This window comes from Eulemur rufifrons, chromosome 20 (genome assembly GCF_041146395.1).
Source record: "Eulemur rufifrons isolate Redbay chromosome 20, OSU_ERuf_1, whole genome shotgun sequence".
Classification (NCBI taxonomy): Eukaryota; Metazoa; Chordata; class Mammalia; order Primates; family Lemuridae; genus Eulemur; species Eulemur rufifrons.
Window position 1 is genome coordinate 48034276 of NC_091002.1, and position 19396 is coordinate 48053671.

Sequence of the window (19396 nt, forward strand, 5' to 3'; positions counted from 1 at the left end):
CCCGATCACCCTCACCGTCTTCATCTGTAAAAGGGAAATGACAATAGCCATGACTGCGGTGAGGGTGACAAGAGCTAACGTACACGGCGGTGAGCAGAACAATGGCCCCGTAAAGATGTGCACATCCCGACCCCCAACACCTGTGAACAGGGCACCTCCCGTGGCAAAAGGGCCTTTGCAGACACGAAGTTAAGGATCTCGAGGTGGGAAAGTTCTCCTGAATTATCCAGGTGGGTTCTTATGAGAGGGAGGCGGGAGGGCCAGGCAGAGCAGGCGGTGCGGTGACGGAAGCAGAGGTCTGAGAGAGACGCCTCCGAGACGCTGTGCTGCTGGCTTCGCAGGCAGAGGAAGCGGCCATGACCCAAGGAATGTGGGAACCTCTAGAAGCGGGAAAGGCGAGGAACAGATGTTTCCTAGAGCCTCCAGACGGAACACAGCCCTGCCAACACCTTAATTTCAGCCTCAGAAGACCCAATATAGACTTCTGACCTCCAAAACTGTAGGACAATAAACATGTTGTTTTAAGCCACTTTGTTATCATTTGATACAGCCACCAGAGGACACTGACACATATACCGACGTAGCGCCTGAACAGAAGCTCAATACGTGTGCATGACTGTTACCACTCCTTGCCTTCACCCCAGCAGGCCCCGGCGGCCCATGTACCCCAGGACCTTTGCACATGTTCTTCTGTTTGCAGGCCCCTTTCTCCTTCTTTCCGTCTGGCAAGATCTTTTTTATTTTTTTCTCCCAAGACTGCTCTCTAATACCCTCTGAGCTTTTCAGTTTTCTCCCAGTCCCCAGAGTAAGATTTACTCTTTCTTCATGGCTTTCTGCTCATCTATGTTCATATTTATCATGGATTATAATTATTTTGGTGTTTTTCTCCAAAGCTCTTGCACTAAAGAGTGAGGTCCTTTTTCACCAGGGCCAAGCGCGTCCACTACAGGATGCTCACACAGCAGATCCTGAGGAAAGGCAACAGATAAATAAATAACAAATTAAATAAAGAAATACAATAAATAAGTAGGAAATTCAATTAGAATTCGCTTGTAAATTTGATTAAGAATGTGCATGAGTGAATGAACGAGAGATGGAGAGAGAGACAAGTAAGCGGTGGAGGCCGTGGAGGATAGCGGGGATTGGGCAGCAATCCCGGGGGTGGGGGCATTTCCAAAGGAGGTAATGGGATGAAGGGATGACACCGATTCGGCAACGTCACCCATTTCCTTAACGTGGTTCAGCATCTCGAGTTCCGGTCGATCAAAGGGTCCAAGTGCCTGAGATCGACAATCACAGTTTGCCCTACAGAGAACACCGATATAGGAGGTTGGAAATCCGATTGAACCTTTTTAGAAAACTTGTCAGTATTAGAATGGTTTTGGAGTCACAGAAAAGTTGCAAAGATAATACAGACAGTTTCCATGCCCCCAACACCCAGTTTCCCCTATTGTTAACATCTTACAGTAGTGGGGTGCCTTTGTCACAACCAAGGAACCCTTATGAATATGATTAATATGTTATTGTTGACTAAATCCATATTTTATACATATTTCCTCGGTTTTCCCCGAATGTCCTTTCATTTTTCGTTCCAGCACACCACATTGCATTTAGTCGTCATGTCCTTTTGGGCTCCTCTAGCTTCTAAGACTTGCCTTGTTTTTGATGACCTTGGTGGTTTGAGGAGAACTAGCCAGGTATTCTGCAGGATGGCCTTCAGTTTAGATTTTTCTGATTTTTTTCTTATCATTGGACTGGGGTTGTGGGCTTTTGGGGTGAAGACCACAAAGGTGAAGTGCACTTCTCACCGCGCAGTATCAGGGTACCTCCCACCCATCAGTGGGCGCTGAGCTTGATCCCCTGGCTAACAGATGCCTTTCAGGTTTCTCCACTATCAAGTTGCTTTTCCCCCACTTCCCACACTGTACTCACCAAGTTACAGCCCTAGGTTAAGGGGTGGGGAGTCATGTTCCACCTCCTGAAGGAAGAGGATCTAACATAAATTATTTGGGATTCTTCTGTATGGGAGAGTTAGTTGTCCTTTCAACTCTATTTATTTATTAAGTCATTTATTTATGTCATTATGGACTCAATGATATTGATTTTCTACATTGCGTGATACTCCAATACTATGCTATTTATTTTCTTGTTCCAATGGTCCCAGTTTTGGCCATTGGGAGCTCTTTCGGTTGGCTCGTATGTCCCTTTGACATTCTGCTATTGTTTTATCTTTTGAGCACTTCCTTACTTTCTGCCATGACAAGATGCTCCAGGTTCACCTCATGTATTCCCTGCTCCAGGTCCAGAATCATCCATTTTTTCCCAAAAGTCCTGGTCTCATTCGTGGGGGAATGGTATAAGAACCTAAGATCTGAGGCCTGGGTCCAATAAAATATTTTTAACACGAACACTGTACTCAGGAGACTTGTGTTTCTGGCAATACGGAGAATGAGATATGCTAAGAGATCCTTCCAGTCAACATAAGTCACACGCTGGATACAATATTTCAAATGCATTGATGAGCCAACACAGGAGTGCTCTGAAGCCAAGTAGCAAAGGGGAGATAAAACCCTTGGAGACAATCTGATTCCCAAAGCTGGTTTTTACGCCAGAGAAGTTTGGAAGCCTGTGGATAAGTGCTTTCATTTTCTGTCTTTTGGGTTTTATAGGACAGAAGACAAAGGTCAGCGCCCACCCAAGCTGGGGAGTCTAGCAGGATACTTCAGCGTACAGTGACCCTAAAATACCGCCCCCAGCTCCAGAGGACAATTGCCTGCAAGAAGCACTCAGTGAGGACAAAAGGCCATTTCTCCAGAGACTCATGAACACAGGTCGACCTTCCCAAAGGTTTGTGGCCCAAATTCACACCGCTTGGGTGGTCAGAAACCCTTAAACTAAGAACTGAAAGTTCCCCTGGCCGGTGCCCCACCTCTGCCTCTACCGGGCGGAATCAAGGCCAATTCTTTCTGGAGGAGCCACCTTCAGCCCAGGCGTGGCAGCTTCTATATTCTGCAGATGGCCACAGCAGTATTTCCTACCCGATGAGCTCTCCTAGAAATTTTTCACAGCCTCCACAGGAGGTGATGGCTCTGTCCCCACGCTTTGAGATGGACAGGCCTCTTGACTGCCTCAAAGGGTAGAATGCAGTGAACGAGTGACTCTGTATGGTTTCTGAGGCTGGTCTAGAAAAGGGGATACAGCCTTTCCAACCTCGCTTGAGCCTCTGTTCTGAGATGAGGCACCTACCCTCGCTGTTTTATTTTAGGTAGCCTGTCACATACTTGACCTAGAGCTTGGGCCTGGAAGCCCAAACAAGTGCCTGCCTCAGAGTGGAGAGCCTGGCATCACTCCCGATGACATTATCACTTGCCTGTGATTGGCGGCGTGCCCACAGGAGCAAGAGCCTTGGGGCTGAGGCCACTACCCTCACGTAGTGGTGATGACTACAGGCCTGTGGGTTGGGGCAGCAGCTTCGGAACTCCCGGCGCTATTACAGAAATTAAAGGACAAGCTCTGACCTTTCAGTGCTCAGCTTAAGTCACAGGCAGAGAACCAGAGAGATTCTATGGAGCCCTAAAATAATCCTTTATTTCCTGTAGCTGTAGATTTTCAACATTGCCGAAAACCCCACTCCCAATTTCCCTGGATGGGCTGCACAATGACAACCTAAATGGAATTCACAGATACCAGAATCTCAAGCAGCGTGCTTGGTTGTCTGCTCTGTGTGGCTGAGAGATGACCAGGCGCACAGATGTACACTGAATCAGCCGCAGCAGATGGTCGGGGAAGGAGCTAGCAGATGTGGGTGGTTGGTGACAGGTCTGGGGAGGAGGTATGTGTATACCTGTCAGAACGGAACAGCGTGAAGCTACTGGAGTCCCATGTGAATGCCCACCTAAGGGCATCTACTGCAGCAGTGACTCCCCACTAATCAAGAGACAAAGTGACACACTGTGTGGCTGACAGGCAGTCTTTTTTCACAGCTGCGCCATTGCTCGCTGTAGGGGCTTATCTACACAGTGGCCATGGTGGCAGGCGGAGGCTGTGCATGGGCTTAAGAACATGGACTTCCTCTCACCAAGGTGACCCGCTACTGTCCCCGCTGAGTGCCCAATGGGCCAACAGAAGAAACCAGCCCTAAAACTGTTATAGCACCATTCCCCGGGGGAGGAAGGGGTGTTCAGAATCAGTGTTAAAAACCTATAAATGTGACCACTTAGATATGTAAAAGAACAAAATAGGACCTACAGACTTAAAAATAATAGCAAATGACATGAAAAACTCCTGGAACAGGATTATCAGCAGCCTAAGGGATAATCAGTGAATGGAAGAAAGGTCTACAGAAATATCCATAATGTGGAACATAAAGATGAGAGATTAAGACATGAGAGGTTAAGAGACATAGAGAATGTCTAAGTATTTTACACATCTTTCGTTCTCTCTCTCTCTCCTTCTCCCTTCTCTTTCTCCCTCCTTCTTTCAATGACATGAGGAAGTCTGTTTTACACATTTATCTTGCTTTCTTGCTGCCTTGCTTTCTCCCTTCCCTCCCTCCTTCCTTCCTTCCTTTCTTCTTTCTTCCTTTATTTCACAGCCCACAGTCATAAATGCATTTTACTTATGACTCACTATACAGATAGGTGTCGAAGTATGTTAATAAATGCAACTGAAACAAAAGTTCCACGAAATAATACAACGCACTGCAATATTTTCTATTCTCTTTCTTTCTCAATGCTGGTGACGACCTACTACAATTATTTTATAGGCCATTCTTGGAAAAGAACCTACAGTTTGAAAATTATTAGTTGAATAAACTACTAATCAGACTTCCAGATGTTAAAGAGAGAATGAAGTTGAGATAACATTTAAAAGAGATATTTTCACACATACTACAACATGGATCAAACTTGAGGACTTTATGCTAAGTGAAATAAGCTAGTCATAAAAAGAAATATTGTATGATTCTCCTTATATGAAGTATCTAGAGTAATCAAATTCATAAAGACAGAATGTAGAATGGTTGTTGCTGGGGACTGAGGGGGCGGTCTGGGGAGTTACTGTTTAAAGGGTACAGAGTCTTAGTTTTATAAGAAAGGAATTCATGAAAGGGATGGCGGGCATGGTTGTAGAACAGTGTGAATACACTTCATGCCATTGAGCTATGCACCTAAAATGATAGATGGTAAATTGTATGTTATGTGTATTTTATCACCATAAAAATGTAAAATTAAATTTTAAAAGATACTATCTGAGAATTTTCAATAATAATGAAAGACAGCAGTCAACAAATTCAGAAAGCCCAAAGAATTCAAGGCAGGATAAATTAAAAGATACATCATTATAAAACTGTAGAACACGAGAACAGAGAAAAAAACCAGATAATCTTTGAAGGAAGGACATGAGATTGTCATCTGACTTCTGAGGAGTAACGAGGGAAGCAAGAAAACAGTGGGTGGTGTCTTCACTGTACTGAGAGAGAAGAACTGTCATTCTAGCAAGTAAGCCAAGACATCTTTCAAAAAAAAGGGCAAAATAAAGTCATTTGCAGACAAATAAAAACAGAGTTTGCACCAGTGAACCCCCACAAAAATATTTTTTATTTTCTTTTAGAGATGGAGTCTTGCTATATTGCTTAGGTTGGCCTTGAACTCTTGGGCTCAAGCAATTCTCGTGCCTCAGTCTCCCCAGTAGCTGAGACTCCAGGCACACACCACCGTACCAGGCTCAGGGGGTTTAAATAGAAAAGATTAAACTTAACATACACTACAATTAAGGCATGTAATTTGGGGGACAGATGATTAGAGTTAAATTACTCCAAAGTCCTAATAATTTAAGGGAGCAGGAAAAAGATATTTTAAAGATATTGGAACTTCATAAGTATGCATATCAAAAATTTTAAGGAAACCAGTAAAACAATAGAAATAGGTCATATATGAGAAGAAAAACAGAATGAGAAAAGAAAGAATCAAGAAAGGAGAGGGGGCAAAAAACAGGTGGGATAAATAGAAATAAGATGGTAGAAATAAATCCAGATATATTGGTAAATATAATAAGTGTAAATGGACTAAATGCTTCAGTTAAAAGACAAAGATTATCCTTTAAAAAACCTTTTAATCATGAAAAATGTCAAGTATACAGGAAAGTGGGAAAACAGTACTGAAAACATCCATATACCTGCCCTGTAGAGTCGACCATTGCCAACAATTTGCTATGCTTGTTTCATCCACCTATGTTTGAGCAGGAGACTATTAAAGATACCTATGTTACATAACAAATGTAATATAATGAAATATAATTTAAATGGTAATAATAGAGTGTCCACTTTTGAGGTCAAGCAGATCTGGATTCCCAGCAACTTTTATTCACGTAATTTATTTGTGTCTCTTCACTGGGCTCTAGCAAGAGGGTAGGAATAAGGTCAACTTTTCTGATCATTGTATTTTAAAATATTTGTTGCATAAACATATGGTATTTATCAGTAAAGCATTCAGCACAGAGCTTGTTGCATAGTAAACATATACTGTAGAGTAGCTTGTATCTTGGTTGCTGCTGTTGTTATTGAAAGCATTCAGCAGAGTGGGACAAAATCAGCAAGCAATAATTGGTAGTTTATGATATTTATAATTATTATTTACGATATGTCGCAGTGCCTAGCACATATCACTCACCCATAAACACCATGTTTCTAACAAGAAGTACTTTCATTACTATTCAAAGTCTCTCACAGTGTCTGGCACTACATAAGCAAGAGAAAAGTGGAGGTTTATTCTTATTATTACTGAATAAAGCACTGAACAAAACGGCTGTTCCCCCGCGGGCCCTTAATAAATACTTTCCGCGGTGGCTGTCATCATTTCTGGTCACCCTGACAGACCCCTCCTCCCGAGCTCAGAGAAGCCCCGCCCCTTGCTGCACAGCAGCCCCGCCCCTGAGGCTGTGCTGCGCCTGCGCACTGAGCCTGGAAGGGCTCAGCGCGCGCAGCTCTTCCCCCGCCCCCGGAGCCGGCGCAGGGCGCAGCTTCCCGCCGCTGGAGCCGGCCGGCCTGCTGCGTGCGTGCGCCGCTGCGTGCGTGCGTGCGTGCGTGCGTGCGTGCCGTCAGCTCGCCGGGCGCCGCGGCCTCGCCCTCGCCCTCCGCCCCTGCGCCTGCACCGCGTAGGCTGCCCCCCCCTCCCCCGCGCGCTCCCCGTCGACGACCCCCGCCCGCGCCCCGCCGGCCCCCCCCCTTGTAAAATTTAAAGGGGGCGCAGCATTAACGCTTCCCGCTCCGGTGACCTCTCAGGGGTCTCCCCGCCAAAGGTGCCCCGCCGCCGAGGAACATGGCGAAGGTGGAGCAGGTCCTGAGCCTCGAGCCGCAGCACGAGCTCAAATTCCGAGGTAAGCCCCGGAGGCCCGCCACCTTCCGGCCCGCGGCCCCCACCCCGACTTTAGGAGGGACGTCGGCCCAGTCCCCGTCCCGACGGCGCGGCCGCGGGGAGCGGCGGGTCCGGGCGGGCTTTGGCGTCCGCCCCGCGCCCCGGCGCCGTCAAGAGCTGCCCGGACCCGAGAGGGCCGCGGGGGCCATGTGCGGGAGCCCGGGGCCTGCTCCTCCTCACTTGTCACAGTTGCCGTAGTAACTTGTGAAGACTTTGTGGTCTTTTGCTCTGCAGTGTAAGCATTGGCAGCTCCCTTTGCCTACAAGATTCTAACTGTGCTCTGCACAAGGTTTAACTCTTCCGATCTTAGCTGAGATGTCACCGGCCCAGAGAGGCCTGCCGTGACCACCCAGCCTGCGTGGACACCTGCTATCATGCCCCCTCACATCACCCTGTTTCGAGGCGAGCACCGCCCTGCTCGCTGCCCAACATCACTGTGTTTCGGCACTAAAAGGGAAACTCCATGAGGACAGGACTTTGTCAGTTCTTGCTGAGTACCCGGCATGTGTTAGGTGCCTAATAAATATCTGTTGAACCAATAAAGGAGCGGAGCTTCCTCAGGAGTTCTGAAGGGACTGGCACAACTTTCCCTCTGTCTTCCTCATGCTCACTGGCCTCCGTGCAGTTGACAGACCGAGGCTGCCAGGGGGTGGGATCCTTTTTCTCTCCAAAGCTGCCTGGAGCTGGAGCCTGAGGAAGCCTAGAGCAACACCTGCGTTTGGGGGAAGCCAGGGTCCTGGTTTTTTCCTTGCACTCACCACCTCTGTAATTTGTACCTGTATATTTTTTATGTTGTTTCTGTTTTTTCTCTGCCTTCTCCACCAGAATGCAAGGGCCATGAGGTAATAAGGACTTTGTCTGACTTGCTCATTACTTCTTTTTGCCTGTTTGCATGTATCGACCAACTGTGTAGTAGGCACCCGGGGAGGTGACGGATGAATAAGACAGGCAAGGCCTCTGCGCTCATGGAGCTTGCCTTCTAGGGAGGAGGCAAACCAGTGAACAAGGTCATTGCAGAGTGGTAACTGCTGTGAAGGAAATAAAGCAGGCTCATTTGATGGAGATGTGCTTTAGATTGGACGGCCAGGTCACCAGTCTGTATCACTAGCACCTGGCCCACAGGAGGTGCTCAGTCGGTATTTGTGGAATGAATGCTGGCCAGGCATACCAGTTTATATATCCTGTCAGGAAGTAGTATGGGGCAACTTGCCCAAAGTTACCCAGTTGGCATATGTACATTTGAACTCCGACTTCAGAGTTCACGCTCTTAACCATTATGCTTTCTGACTCCAGGGACATACTCCAGAAATGTGGCTGTCACCTTGTCTTCTGGGTTATCAACATGAAATGACTCTGAATGTATAAGGAACCAAAAGTTTTCCACTTAAAATGAAAAAAACCAAAAAACCCACAAAAACCTAACGGGTCATAATTCCATGGTAGTACTTAAGCTGGCATCATGTTCATTCTCAGGGCCTTCTGGTGGAGGAGCCAGGCTGGAAAGAGTCCAAGTAGCTAACGTGACTGTGGTGAGCAGTATTCTGCATTGTCTGAAGTTGTCTGTCCCGGAAGCCTAGCTTGGCTACTCCTGTGAATTGGCATGTTCAGTTAGTCCACAAACATATACTGAGTACCTACTCCATGTGTCCAGTCCAGGAGAAGCCAAGTCACGTCAGTTATACTACCCCATTCTCCCTCAACCTCCTCCCCGCTGCTTTACGTGTGGAGAAGGGGCACATGAGAAAATCATCCAGGACAGCGCAATGATGGGTAATCCAGAGTGCTCCAGGAGCACTGAGGAGGTCAACTCCTGAAAGAGGTGTCATTTGAGCTGAGTTACAAAGGTCGAATGTAAGCAGGCTAAAAGAAGAAAGGGGTGTGGAATGTTTCAGGAGCAGGAAATTGCATGCATAGAGGCACAAAAACTGGGATGGCTGGACTCCTTTGGGATGCCACTAGTAGTTCTGAATCACAGCGGCAAAGAGCATTTGTTGTGGTTGCAGGGCAAGGCAGGAGACAAGGCTGGTGAGTAGACAGGAGTGAGATCTTCCAAAGCCCTTTGTGCATAGACACAGCCAGTGTTTGAGTTAAAATTGTGTTGCCTCTCCTGAAACAGCCCCTCTTCCTTGGATTGACTCCCTGAAACCCCAAACCCCTTCTCTAATGTGATGTTATGGAAAGAGGCACTAGTTTGTAAATTCAAGTTTTTGTCCCAATTCTTTCACTTAAAGATGTGTGACCTTGGGCTAGCCACTTCATTCCCCAAAACCTGGGGTCACTCTTCAGTCAGTTGGGATGATGCTTGTGTCTACCTTGTCTCCTATAGAAAGTTTTGTTGTTATTTAGGGGAAATACTATGGCTGTTCAGGTGCTTTGTAAATGCATAGTACTATACAGAGATTGATGGTTGTATTTAGACAACTGGTTTCATCACTTCAGTCTCTTTACCTGAAAAATATAGCAGAGAAGAGTGATATCTATGGTCTTGGGTTGGCCCAAGTCATTGGATATTTTTGCTAGGGAAGTGGCCCAAGAGAATTGGTATCAAATTGTTGACAGCTACTGGCTCAGAACTTTAGAAGAGGTACCTGCAGGCGTGTGTAAATCACCTTATGAGGTGTTTTGTTTGTTGGCTGGTTTGTTTTAAACTCAACGTGAAGGTGATAAAATTAGAATAGAGACTTAGTACCCTGGTTTACTGTATAGAGATAATTCATTTTAGGATTAGGACTGGCACATTTAACTGGTTTCTTCAGGTTACTCAGGGTGACAACTCTAATTTCCTGTGGTTCACCCAGATGAATTGAACTTCTAAGCTAACTTTGCTTAAGAAGGTAATAACTAAAATGCCTATTTTAAAGGTTTCAGAGGGGAAAAAAATATCTTTTAAGCCTAAGATGATGGTATAGAGTTGTATATCGTCAAATTCCTTTTAATCTTGGGAATTTCATGTGGTATATTACATTTAAGAATGTTACAGAAGAGAAAGAGAACACAAATTTATATTACCTTTTCAAGTTTTATAGAAAGTCCTGTGCTACATTGTGTTAAATATCAAAAGGAGAAAGATTAGTGGCTTCCTAAAAGAAGCATGCCACAGTGGATTTGCCTAGATTTAAAGTTGATTTTCTCCTCACTAGTATAGTGTTGAAAAATGGAAAAATAAATGAATAAAGTTGATTTTCATGAGATAGTTTTCAGAAGTCAGCATTAGTGGAAGCTCTTTCAGACTAGGGTGTCTTTCTGAGAGTTAAGGTTTTTGGAAACCTGTGGAATGTGTGTGTGTGTTTTTCATTGCCGCTCTTTCTGTTGATCTCAGTTCTTCCAAGGCCTAATCCTTTCTCCTCACTCTGAGATCCAACTTGTTGTCCAGCTCAAAGAGAACTTTCTGAATGAGCGAGTCACTTTCGAGACATTATATATCTCTTCTTTTCTTCTCTCCCTCCCTTTCCTCAGATGCCATCTGTGGTAAATAGTGTGTTTTGTATTTTTTTGGTCATTGTCCAAGACTTAATCTTCCTTCATATTGCAGCACACCCCTCTGGCAATGACACTGTCACTTGGGAGTGGTCTTAAATAAGGATTCTAAGCCTGCTTTCCATACACAAAAGAGAATGTCTCTAAACTATCATTTATAGTGCCCAAGTTCCCATTTTCTCCCCAAAGTGGTAATCAACTACACCAGTCCATTGGTGCTATCCCTCCGGACAGCCCTGCTGACCATTGACAGGACTATCCAAGACTTCTTGAAGGCCACTGTTCAAGAAGGTTACACCACCATTCTCACTCGCTTAAGGTTTAAACCCACTGTGGAGCCATTTATCTTTGCTTTATGTTGAGACTAAAACAGTGGCCTTCAAGAAGTCTTGGATAGTCCTGTCATTGGTCAGCAGGGCTATCCGGAGGGATAGCACCAATGGATTGGTGTAGTTGATTACCATTTTGGGGAGAAAATGGGAACTTGGGCACTATAAATGATAGTTTAGAGATATTGTCTTTTGTGTATGGAAAGCAGGCTTAGAACCCTTATTTCAGCCCCTCAAGTTGATGTGTAATTTAGGATTGTTTAGGAAGTTAAAAAAAAAAAAATCTAAAACCCTGTGGATATAGTCCATTCAAAGCAGTAAGTATCTTTCAGATGCTAAGTACAGCATTAATTCTTTAGCTTTAGTATAGCACTGATTTCCTTAACATTTCATGACCACATAGAGCAGACTGTGTTTTACAACACAACAAAATGTCAGCAGTGTGCTTAAAATTCTTTATGGTAGTGGTTTAAATCCATCCTGAATAGATTATCTTCATTTATTTAGTTATTAACCAGCTTGCTAATCAAAAGCAAGTGGCATTAAACTTACTAAACTTGAGTCAAACTTAAATCTTCATAGATAGTACTGTTTACTTTTGAAATCTTATTCCTGGGGGAAAAATGTGAACAAGAGGTTAACTTGCTTTTATCTACTTATTCACTTCCTTTTTTTCCCCCCCGCAGCTAACTTCTTAGGGGGGAAAATACATAGTTCTTGGGCATGTGCTTATATTTGGAAAGTGGTGATGTTTCCTTGATGTGAGTGGTTGTAACAGACATCACAGTTATCTTCATAATTACCTGGTAGTTTTTCATCCAAGCGTGGATTTATTAAAATAATTAGTCTGAATTGATGCTTATTAAAGAGCTGAACTCTTAAACATTATTCACCGTATCTCTTATTTATTAGTATTATATAGCATCTTTCCTTCAAATGCTGAAGGCAAAATGCTGAGAACTTTGACCCTGCATTATTACCGTTAAGTAGTTGAAAATTAGAGGAGAAGTCAAGGGAGTAGATTATATCAGTCATCATTCAAATACTACCCCTACGCTCAATTTTTAGAACCTGAAATTTGAATTTTTACATAAGGAATTATCTCCAAGATTGCCTCATATATCCCGTATTTGTTGAAAAATTTGCTGTCTAAAGGGTGACCATGATTTGGAACAAATGAGCACAGCTTTCTGCAAGATGACAAGAAGGATGAACACAAAGAGTGCTGAGTTCCATTAGTCAAGACAAGGTTGCCATAGAGTGTCTTTAATAAAATAAAATAAAATAAAATAAAAGCCTTCCTTCCACACAGTTATTTTGCACTGGGGATTGTGTTAAAAACAAAGTTGCATTATGGTTTCCAGGCTGGCCTCTTCATTTTTCTATCATTTTAGGCCTCTTTCAGCCTGTCATCAGCATGGCATAACCAGGATTGCTTTGGCTCTTGCTCAGTGGGTATGTGCATTCTTTGAAGTTTTTACCTGGGCAGCTGGCTTTACAAAAGCAAGAGTTGTTTAAAGAGCTTTGTTATGGAAACCACGTTACTGAACTTGACAGTCATTTTAAAATTTTTTTAAAAATCAATTGTGGCAAAATAATATCTCTAGATTATCTATTTTTCAAAATGTTAAATGCATTGTTTTAACAGAAGCTGTTGTCTAGAAACAATGTCTTATGGTGCTTTAGAGTTTTCTCTTTGAGCATGGGAGGGTGAGGGGTGAGGAAGCTATTGAGAAAGTGGTACATGGACTCATGGGAAAACCTCGAACTGTTTTCTTTTATTAACACATTAATTATACAGAACTGTAAAGGTATAGAAATACTTCCCTAGAATTTTCCATCATCCTTTCAAAAGGTTAATATCAATTTTTGATTAGCTGTTTAGTTTTTCTTTTTATCTGTGTCAAGTAATGTCTTCATCGGGCTTCTGGTAGGTGTGTACATGCCCATGTGGGCACCGAGTGTTGATGGTGGGGCCACATTCTGCTGATACCAGTAGTGTGTTTGGATTACCACGCTATTGGCATTCCATTAGGCTCCTACAACTATCGTCCATCTTGGAAGGGGGGGTAGGGAAATAAATATTTTGGGGGTGGGATATTGAGACTGCTGTTATTTGCATCTTTTAGATTGTACTTTAAGACAATGGATTATACCCCTGGACCATTTACCTGGATTTGAATTACTTGGGTTGTCTTTAAAGGCTGAAGGTTGCTCAGAGAATGGAGGGGAAAAGAAAATGGAACCTAGGGAGCTGGGAGTAGAGGGAATATTTGCAAGGGGTAAAGTGGTACCCTCCCCATCCCCATTGGGTTGGGTCTAGAGTTAAAAGCAGTGACTGACATACATTTTGCAATATGAGGGTAAAGAAAAGTTATGGCAAGAATAAACATTTCTGGACGATAAATGCTTTAATTCTAGAAGATAGGCACAAAATCTGGGGACTATGATAGGTAGATGCTATATGTTGTTTATCTTACTATTTAATCTATTTACCAATTCAATGAGATGACTTACTCAGTGGCTAGGTAACTTGCCTCTAGATGGGGCCACAATAGTAAATGGTGGTGCAGGGATCTAACCCAGGTTTGCTAAGTGCCAAAGCCCTTGTACTTTCCCTTATACCACTATCAACTCTTTAGCCTTAACTCCTAAAGGGGTTCATTCTTGAGGGAGGGAGGCAGAGAATTTATAACCATTAAGGAAGCGTTAATGGCTGTCAGGATAATTTCTTAAAAACATCAATTCATTAAGGGATTTCTTATACTTAAAAAAAAATTCAGGCTGATGACTCCAGAGTATGCTTTGATTTACCTAGTGAATATTCACTTTTATATCAGATTTTGATGGTATTTCATGATTCTATATATTTAGAACACGTTAACTTGTGAATTGCAATTCTATCCAGTCCTTGGAAGGTAGAGCAAAGCTTGTATGTGATAGAGATTTCATAAGCTTGCAAATTTGTAGAGGGGAATTAGAGAAGTTCTAAAGGGTGCTTATTAAGATAGGAATGTTATAAATGGTCTTTATAGGTGCCACCTTAAACTTTATAAGTGGAGCTACAAAGCCTTTAGTTCTGCATGCTCCTGACAGGCAATTGCCTTGGGCAGAGAAACAAATAAAGGTAAGTTAATATATAACTAGGGACTTCTCTCAAATGTTGAAAGAGGTAAACTTAAGGTGACTAAAAAGTACTGTTTTAGTCTGTATGAGGTATACTTTGGGAAGTCATTATTTCCCAAAATGATGACATCCCAAGCGTATGAATTGGATCAGAAAGGATTTAGAGACACACACGGATGTAATCTTGTGCAGATGTTCCTCAACTTATGATGGTGTTATGTCCCGATAAACCCATTGTAAGTTGAAAATATCCCAAGCCAAAAATTATTTAATACACCTAACCCACCAAACACCATAGCTTAGGCTAGCCTGCTTTAAACAAGCTCAGAACAGTTAGGTTAGCCTGCAGTTGGGCAAGATCATCTAACTCAAAGTCTGTTTTATAATAAAGCATTGAATATCTCATGTACTGCATATTGCTAGCCTGTGAAAAGATCAAAAATCAAAGTATATTGAAATTGTGATGGTTTCACACCATTGTAAAGTTGAAAAATGGTAAGTGAAACTATCATTAAGTTGGGTACCATCTGTACACAATAGATGATTGTCCAAATTGGTGATATTTTGAATTTCTTCCTTTTGCACAACTCATCGTTTGAGGTTTTCTTCATGGACACATGATTCCTTTTGGGGGAATTTAACATGACTCTGATTCAGGTTTGGTTCAGTCACCATGTTCTGAAAGCTTCCTGTGGGCCAGGCGCTGGGCTGGGTACGTGACTGGGGAGGAAGTCCTGGTTCTTAAAGTTTCCGGCCTCTAGTTGTTGGAGGCAAAGAAGGAAAATGGGGACTGGATACTTATGGCCTGTCACCATCAGTAGCTTAGGAAAAGCTTTGTTAATTCTTCTTTGGACTTTGGCTCTCATAGGGAAAATGGCATTTGAGATATGTCACTTGGCGAGCTTATACTGTGTGCTAGGCATTTTTCTAAGTGCTCATATATTTAATTCTTACTGCAAGCCCAGGAAGTGGGTACAATTATGATCCTTAAGTTTTTAGCCTAAGTTATGATCCTGAGTTAGGGTGAAACTGGGATTTGAACCAAGGTCTGTCTGACTGCAAAGCCCATGTTGGTTATCATTATGCTGGCTATATTCTTCCCTTAAAAGGTGAGTGGGGGTGTGACTGCCCTTGGCTTTCCTATTTGTTCTGTTGGTAAGAAGATGCCAGAAGGATTGGGAACAGGAATAGAGGAAGAGGATTGAAAGAGAAACAGCACAGAAGAAGAAAGGAAACGTGCTTTGTAGTCTAGTAATTGTCTTATTGGCACCTCTTACATAAAGTGTAATTGCTCTGGGACATTAGAGTGACTGTGACTGACTTTCAAAAAATCTTTCTTCAAATTCTTTGTTTTCCTCTAAGAACTTAACTTGTGAACTAACTTGATCACTTCTCACTGTGAGTCATTTATTTATTAGTGTTGAAAATTATGTGCTTGGCCGGGCGCGGTGGCTCACGCCTGTAATCCTAGCACTCTGGGAGGCCGAGGTGGGCGGATCGTTTGAGCTCAGGAGTTCGAGACCAGCCTGAGCAAGAGCGAGACCCCATCTCTACTAAAAATAGAAAGAAATTATATGGACAGCTAAAAATATATATAGAAAAAATTAGCCGGGCATGGTGGCGCATGCCTGTAGTCCCAGCTACTCGGGAGGCTGAGACAGGAGGATCGCTTGAGCTCAGGAGTTTGAGGTTGCTGTGAGCTAGGCTGACGCCACGGCACTCACTCTAGCCTGGGCAACAGAGTGAGACTCTGTCTCAAAAAAAAAAAAAAAAAAAAAAAAAAGAAAATTATGTGCTAATACTATCAAATATTTCTCCCTTCTATCACCCCAATCCCTACTCTAAGTCTTTTATTTCCTTAATACCTATCATACAAACTGTGTGTTTCTGGGTTAATTGGGTATTGTTTTAGCCATTTAGTTGCATCATTCGGCATTTATAATACAGTAGAAAAAGGGAAGGAATAGAATGGTACCTACTTGAGAAGTCAGTATTATGATCATCTCTGTTTTGGAGAGAAGAGTAGGCCGAGGACTTGCAGAATGTAAGTTCACCTTTTCGGACTCCTAAGCCTGTGTGCTGTGCATTGCAAGGGGAGCCTTGGGCTCCTACCCTTGCTGTCTCCTAAGGCGCTTGCTAGCCTTCTCAACTTTGGCTTCCTGGGTCATGTGAGGAGGCTTGAACATAATACCTCTTAGTGTTTCTAGCTTGAGAACTTGAGATTAAAGTTTATTTTAGCTGAAGAAGAAAGATGGAAAACCCCTTGAGGGCAGGAACCACACTACTTACAGTACTTTGTACTAGTGGGCTCCAGCATATTTAATTAATGAACTCTTTTGTTTAAAAGCTTATTACTTCTGACCTTTCCTGAGTACTCTTGGAGATATTCTGATCCAGTTTTTTTTATACATTGCCTCAAATTGTACAAATTGTAAATCACTTCCATGCTTTTTTTTACTCCCCCTGTGCTTCATTTACTTACTGGTGGGTCTCCCCTGTGAGAATGTTAAGCCCCTGTAGGTTTTTGTTTTAGTATTTCCCAGTAGTGACTAGTAGAGTTATGTTCTTGTCATTGTTTTCTTCTGGTACCTCAAAGAAGGGATACAACCCTGGACTTTGTCATCTTTTCAGTGTTTGGTATGATCATTTGAAATAGAAGCATACACAAGAATAAAAAGAGGAATTTGCTGAAAAACCCAAGATTTGTCCTTATGGAGGCTTGTTTGAATTCTCATTCTGTTGGTTGAATTGATTTTTTGGCGTATAAATGTATCCTGGTGGACTCCTCTGAAAATCCAAATTTGTACTGTGACCTTTGTAAAGCCAGGCACTGCTTTACTAATTGGCTGAAGGAGAGCCACGGCCCACTCTTGAGAGAATCTGCATTCAGAACTCCTGTAATTTGAGGGCAGGGGATCCCATTTTACCGTGAGTGCCTAGTTCCCCTCTCACCTCGCTCGGAAACAGGCAGAGGTTGAAGAAACATGAGCGGTCATCTGGAGACGTTCAGAGAAAACTTAGCTCATTTGAGCTATTTTAGTTTTATTTAAATTTTTTTTTTAAATGAATGCTTTTGTTGGCTTTCTCCTTCAAAGCAAGGTTTTTTTCCTTTCTTTGCATACCTGGCACTGAATAGTGCTTGGCAATTAGTCATCTTCAGTAAACAACTCAGTATTGTCTCTTCTGCCTTTGAAAAAGAAAAACTGCTTTCTCAGTCGTGTTTGCCCTCTCTAGCTACTCCCATCACTTTCCTTCCTACCACAGCAAGCTTCTGGAAAGAATAGTATCACATATTTTCTCAGCATTCATTCACTCCTAAAGTCATTGCCCAGGAGCTCAATTGCTGCTTCATCATGACACCTCTTGTGTTTTTATTCTTCATCATGTGTGCTCTCTGTAGTGTCTGACTCTTGTCATCCTGCTCATTGACACTCTTCCCTTGACCTCCCTAATTGTTCTCTCTCTAGTTTTCTGCTACCCATGTGGCCACTTTTGCCCTGGCCTCATTCTGTCCTGTTGATAATGCTCAGGGTTACAGGTTCTCCTCCTCCCCGCTTTCTCTCTCCTCTCTCTCTCAGATTTCCTCCCTCCCTGTCGTCCCTTCTCTTCCTTGAGGAGCTCTTCTACCAGTACCCCGAGCTTCTAACATCACTTGTGTATGATCCCAGGCCTGAGCCAAGCCATATATAAGGCTGCAGATACTTTAAATGCAGCAGGCCCCAACCGCACCCCTCACCACTGCCTTTTCCTTTTTCCTGCAAATCTCCTCTTCTTACTGTCTCATTGAATGGCACCCAGATTCACAGAGACTCAGAGCCCACAACCCACATAGGCCCCTTCTTCCTGTCCCCTCTGTGGCTGGCTCCTTCCCCTGGATGACTGTGATGGCCTCTTACCTGGTCTTCCTGTCTGGGTCCTCTCTTTTTCTCCACCGTGATAGAGCTTTCCCAGATGCAAATCTGAGCCTATCTCTTGCTTGTTTAAAATCATTAAATATCTCCCCATTACCAAAATAGTAAAGCCTAAATCCTTTGACAAAACCTGGAAAATCAGTTATTCCCCATCCCACACCCCCACCATCTCTCCAGCACCATCTTTCCTCATGCTTGTGCTCCAGCCTCTTAGTTCTCCATGGCCACAGGGCTTTGGCACATGCTGTTTCCACCACTGAAAATTAGTTCATTCCTCCTCCTCCTCCTCCTATTTCACTGCTTCCTCCTGCTTACCTTTGAGACTCATCACAGGCTTTGCTTCTTCAAGGACACTTTTCTGACACTCTTCACTCATACTGTGCCTTGACACTGTGTTGTTGGCTCCCACACTTGACACGGTGTGGTGTTGTTTACTTGACTCCCTTCCCCATTAGTCAGGAAGCTCATTGTCTTTGTTGGACTGTGTCTCTTCTCCCTGGGTCCCAGTGCCTAGTACTGTGCATAGCACGTGGTGGTTCTCTGGGAGTTAATGGGCTCTGAGTCTAAGGTATAGGTGAGGAAGGGGTGGTGTTTAGGAGCGTGCTGCTTAGAGAAGGGAAGAGAGACTATCAGTGGTGCAGGGACTGCTGTGCGCAGCTGGTTATGTGGACACAGTATGTTTGCTCAGAAAATATTCAAGGATTTTCTACCAAATGCTGGTTACTTTTCTCCCTTATACAAACTTAAGTTTTCACGTATCCTCTTCCTTGTTTCAGAGGGTCAGGGCTACCTTTTTGGTGTGTGTTCTTTATGCATTCCTTTCCCTTTGTTTATGGTGTCTCGCTCCACTAGTCATCCCTCTGTTTCTGATGTCTCACATTTCTCTTCTACTTGATTCCTCCCTATGCCTGCAAACACACTGACTTTGCCCCTTCCTGAAAAGAATTCTCATTCTCTAGATCTTCCCCACTTAAGCGCATGTCCAGTCTTCTATCACAACTAATTTTGGGGAAGCAATGAATCTCACTTACTGTTTTACATCTTCACTTTTCTTTCAATTCCCAGACCTCATCCCTCCACCAAAACCGTTCTCAGTTTCCCAGGTTTCTCTCTGTGACACTTGTCTTTGACCTTTCTGCTG

At 43.4% G+C, this 19396-nt stretch overlaps 1 protein-coding gene across 1 annotated transcript in view; it reads left to right on the forward strand.

Annotated features, from left to right (window-relative positions):
- The first annotated feature begins 7106 nt into the window (after positions 1-7106).
- Positions 7107-19396, forward strand: part of VAPB (VAMP associated protein B and C) — a 47887-nt gene continuing 35597 nt past the window's right edge. Inside the window, exon 1 of the mRNA XM_069496601.1 lies at positions 7107-7374. Coding sequence (XP_069352702.1) covers positions 7317-7374 — 58 coding nt within the window. The 5' untranslated portion in view covers positions 7107-7316. The remainder of the gene's footprint in view (positions 7375-19396) is intronic.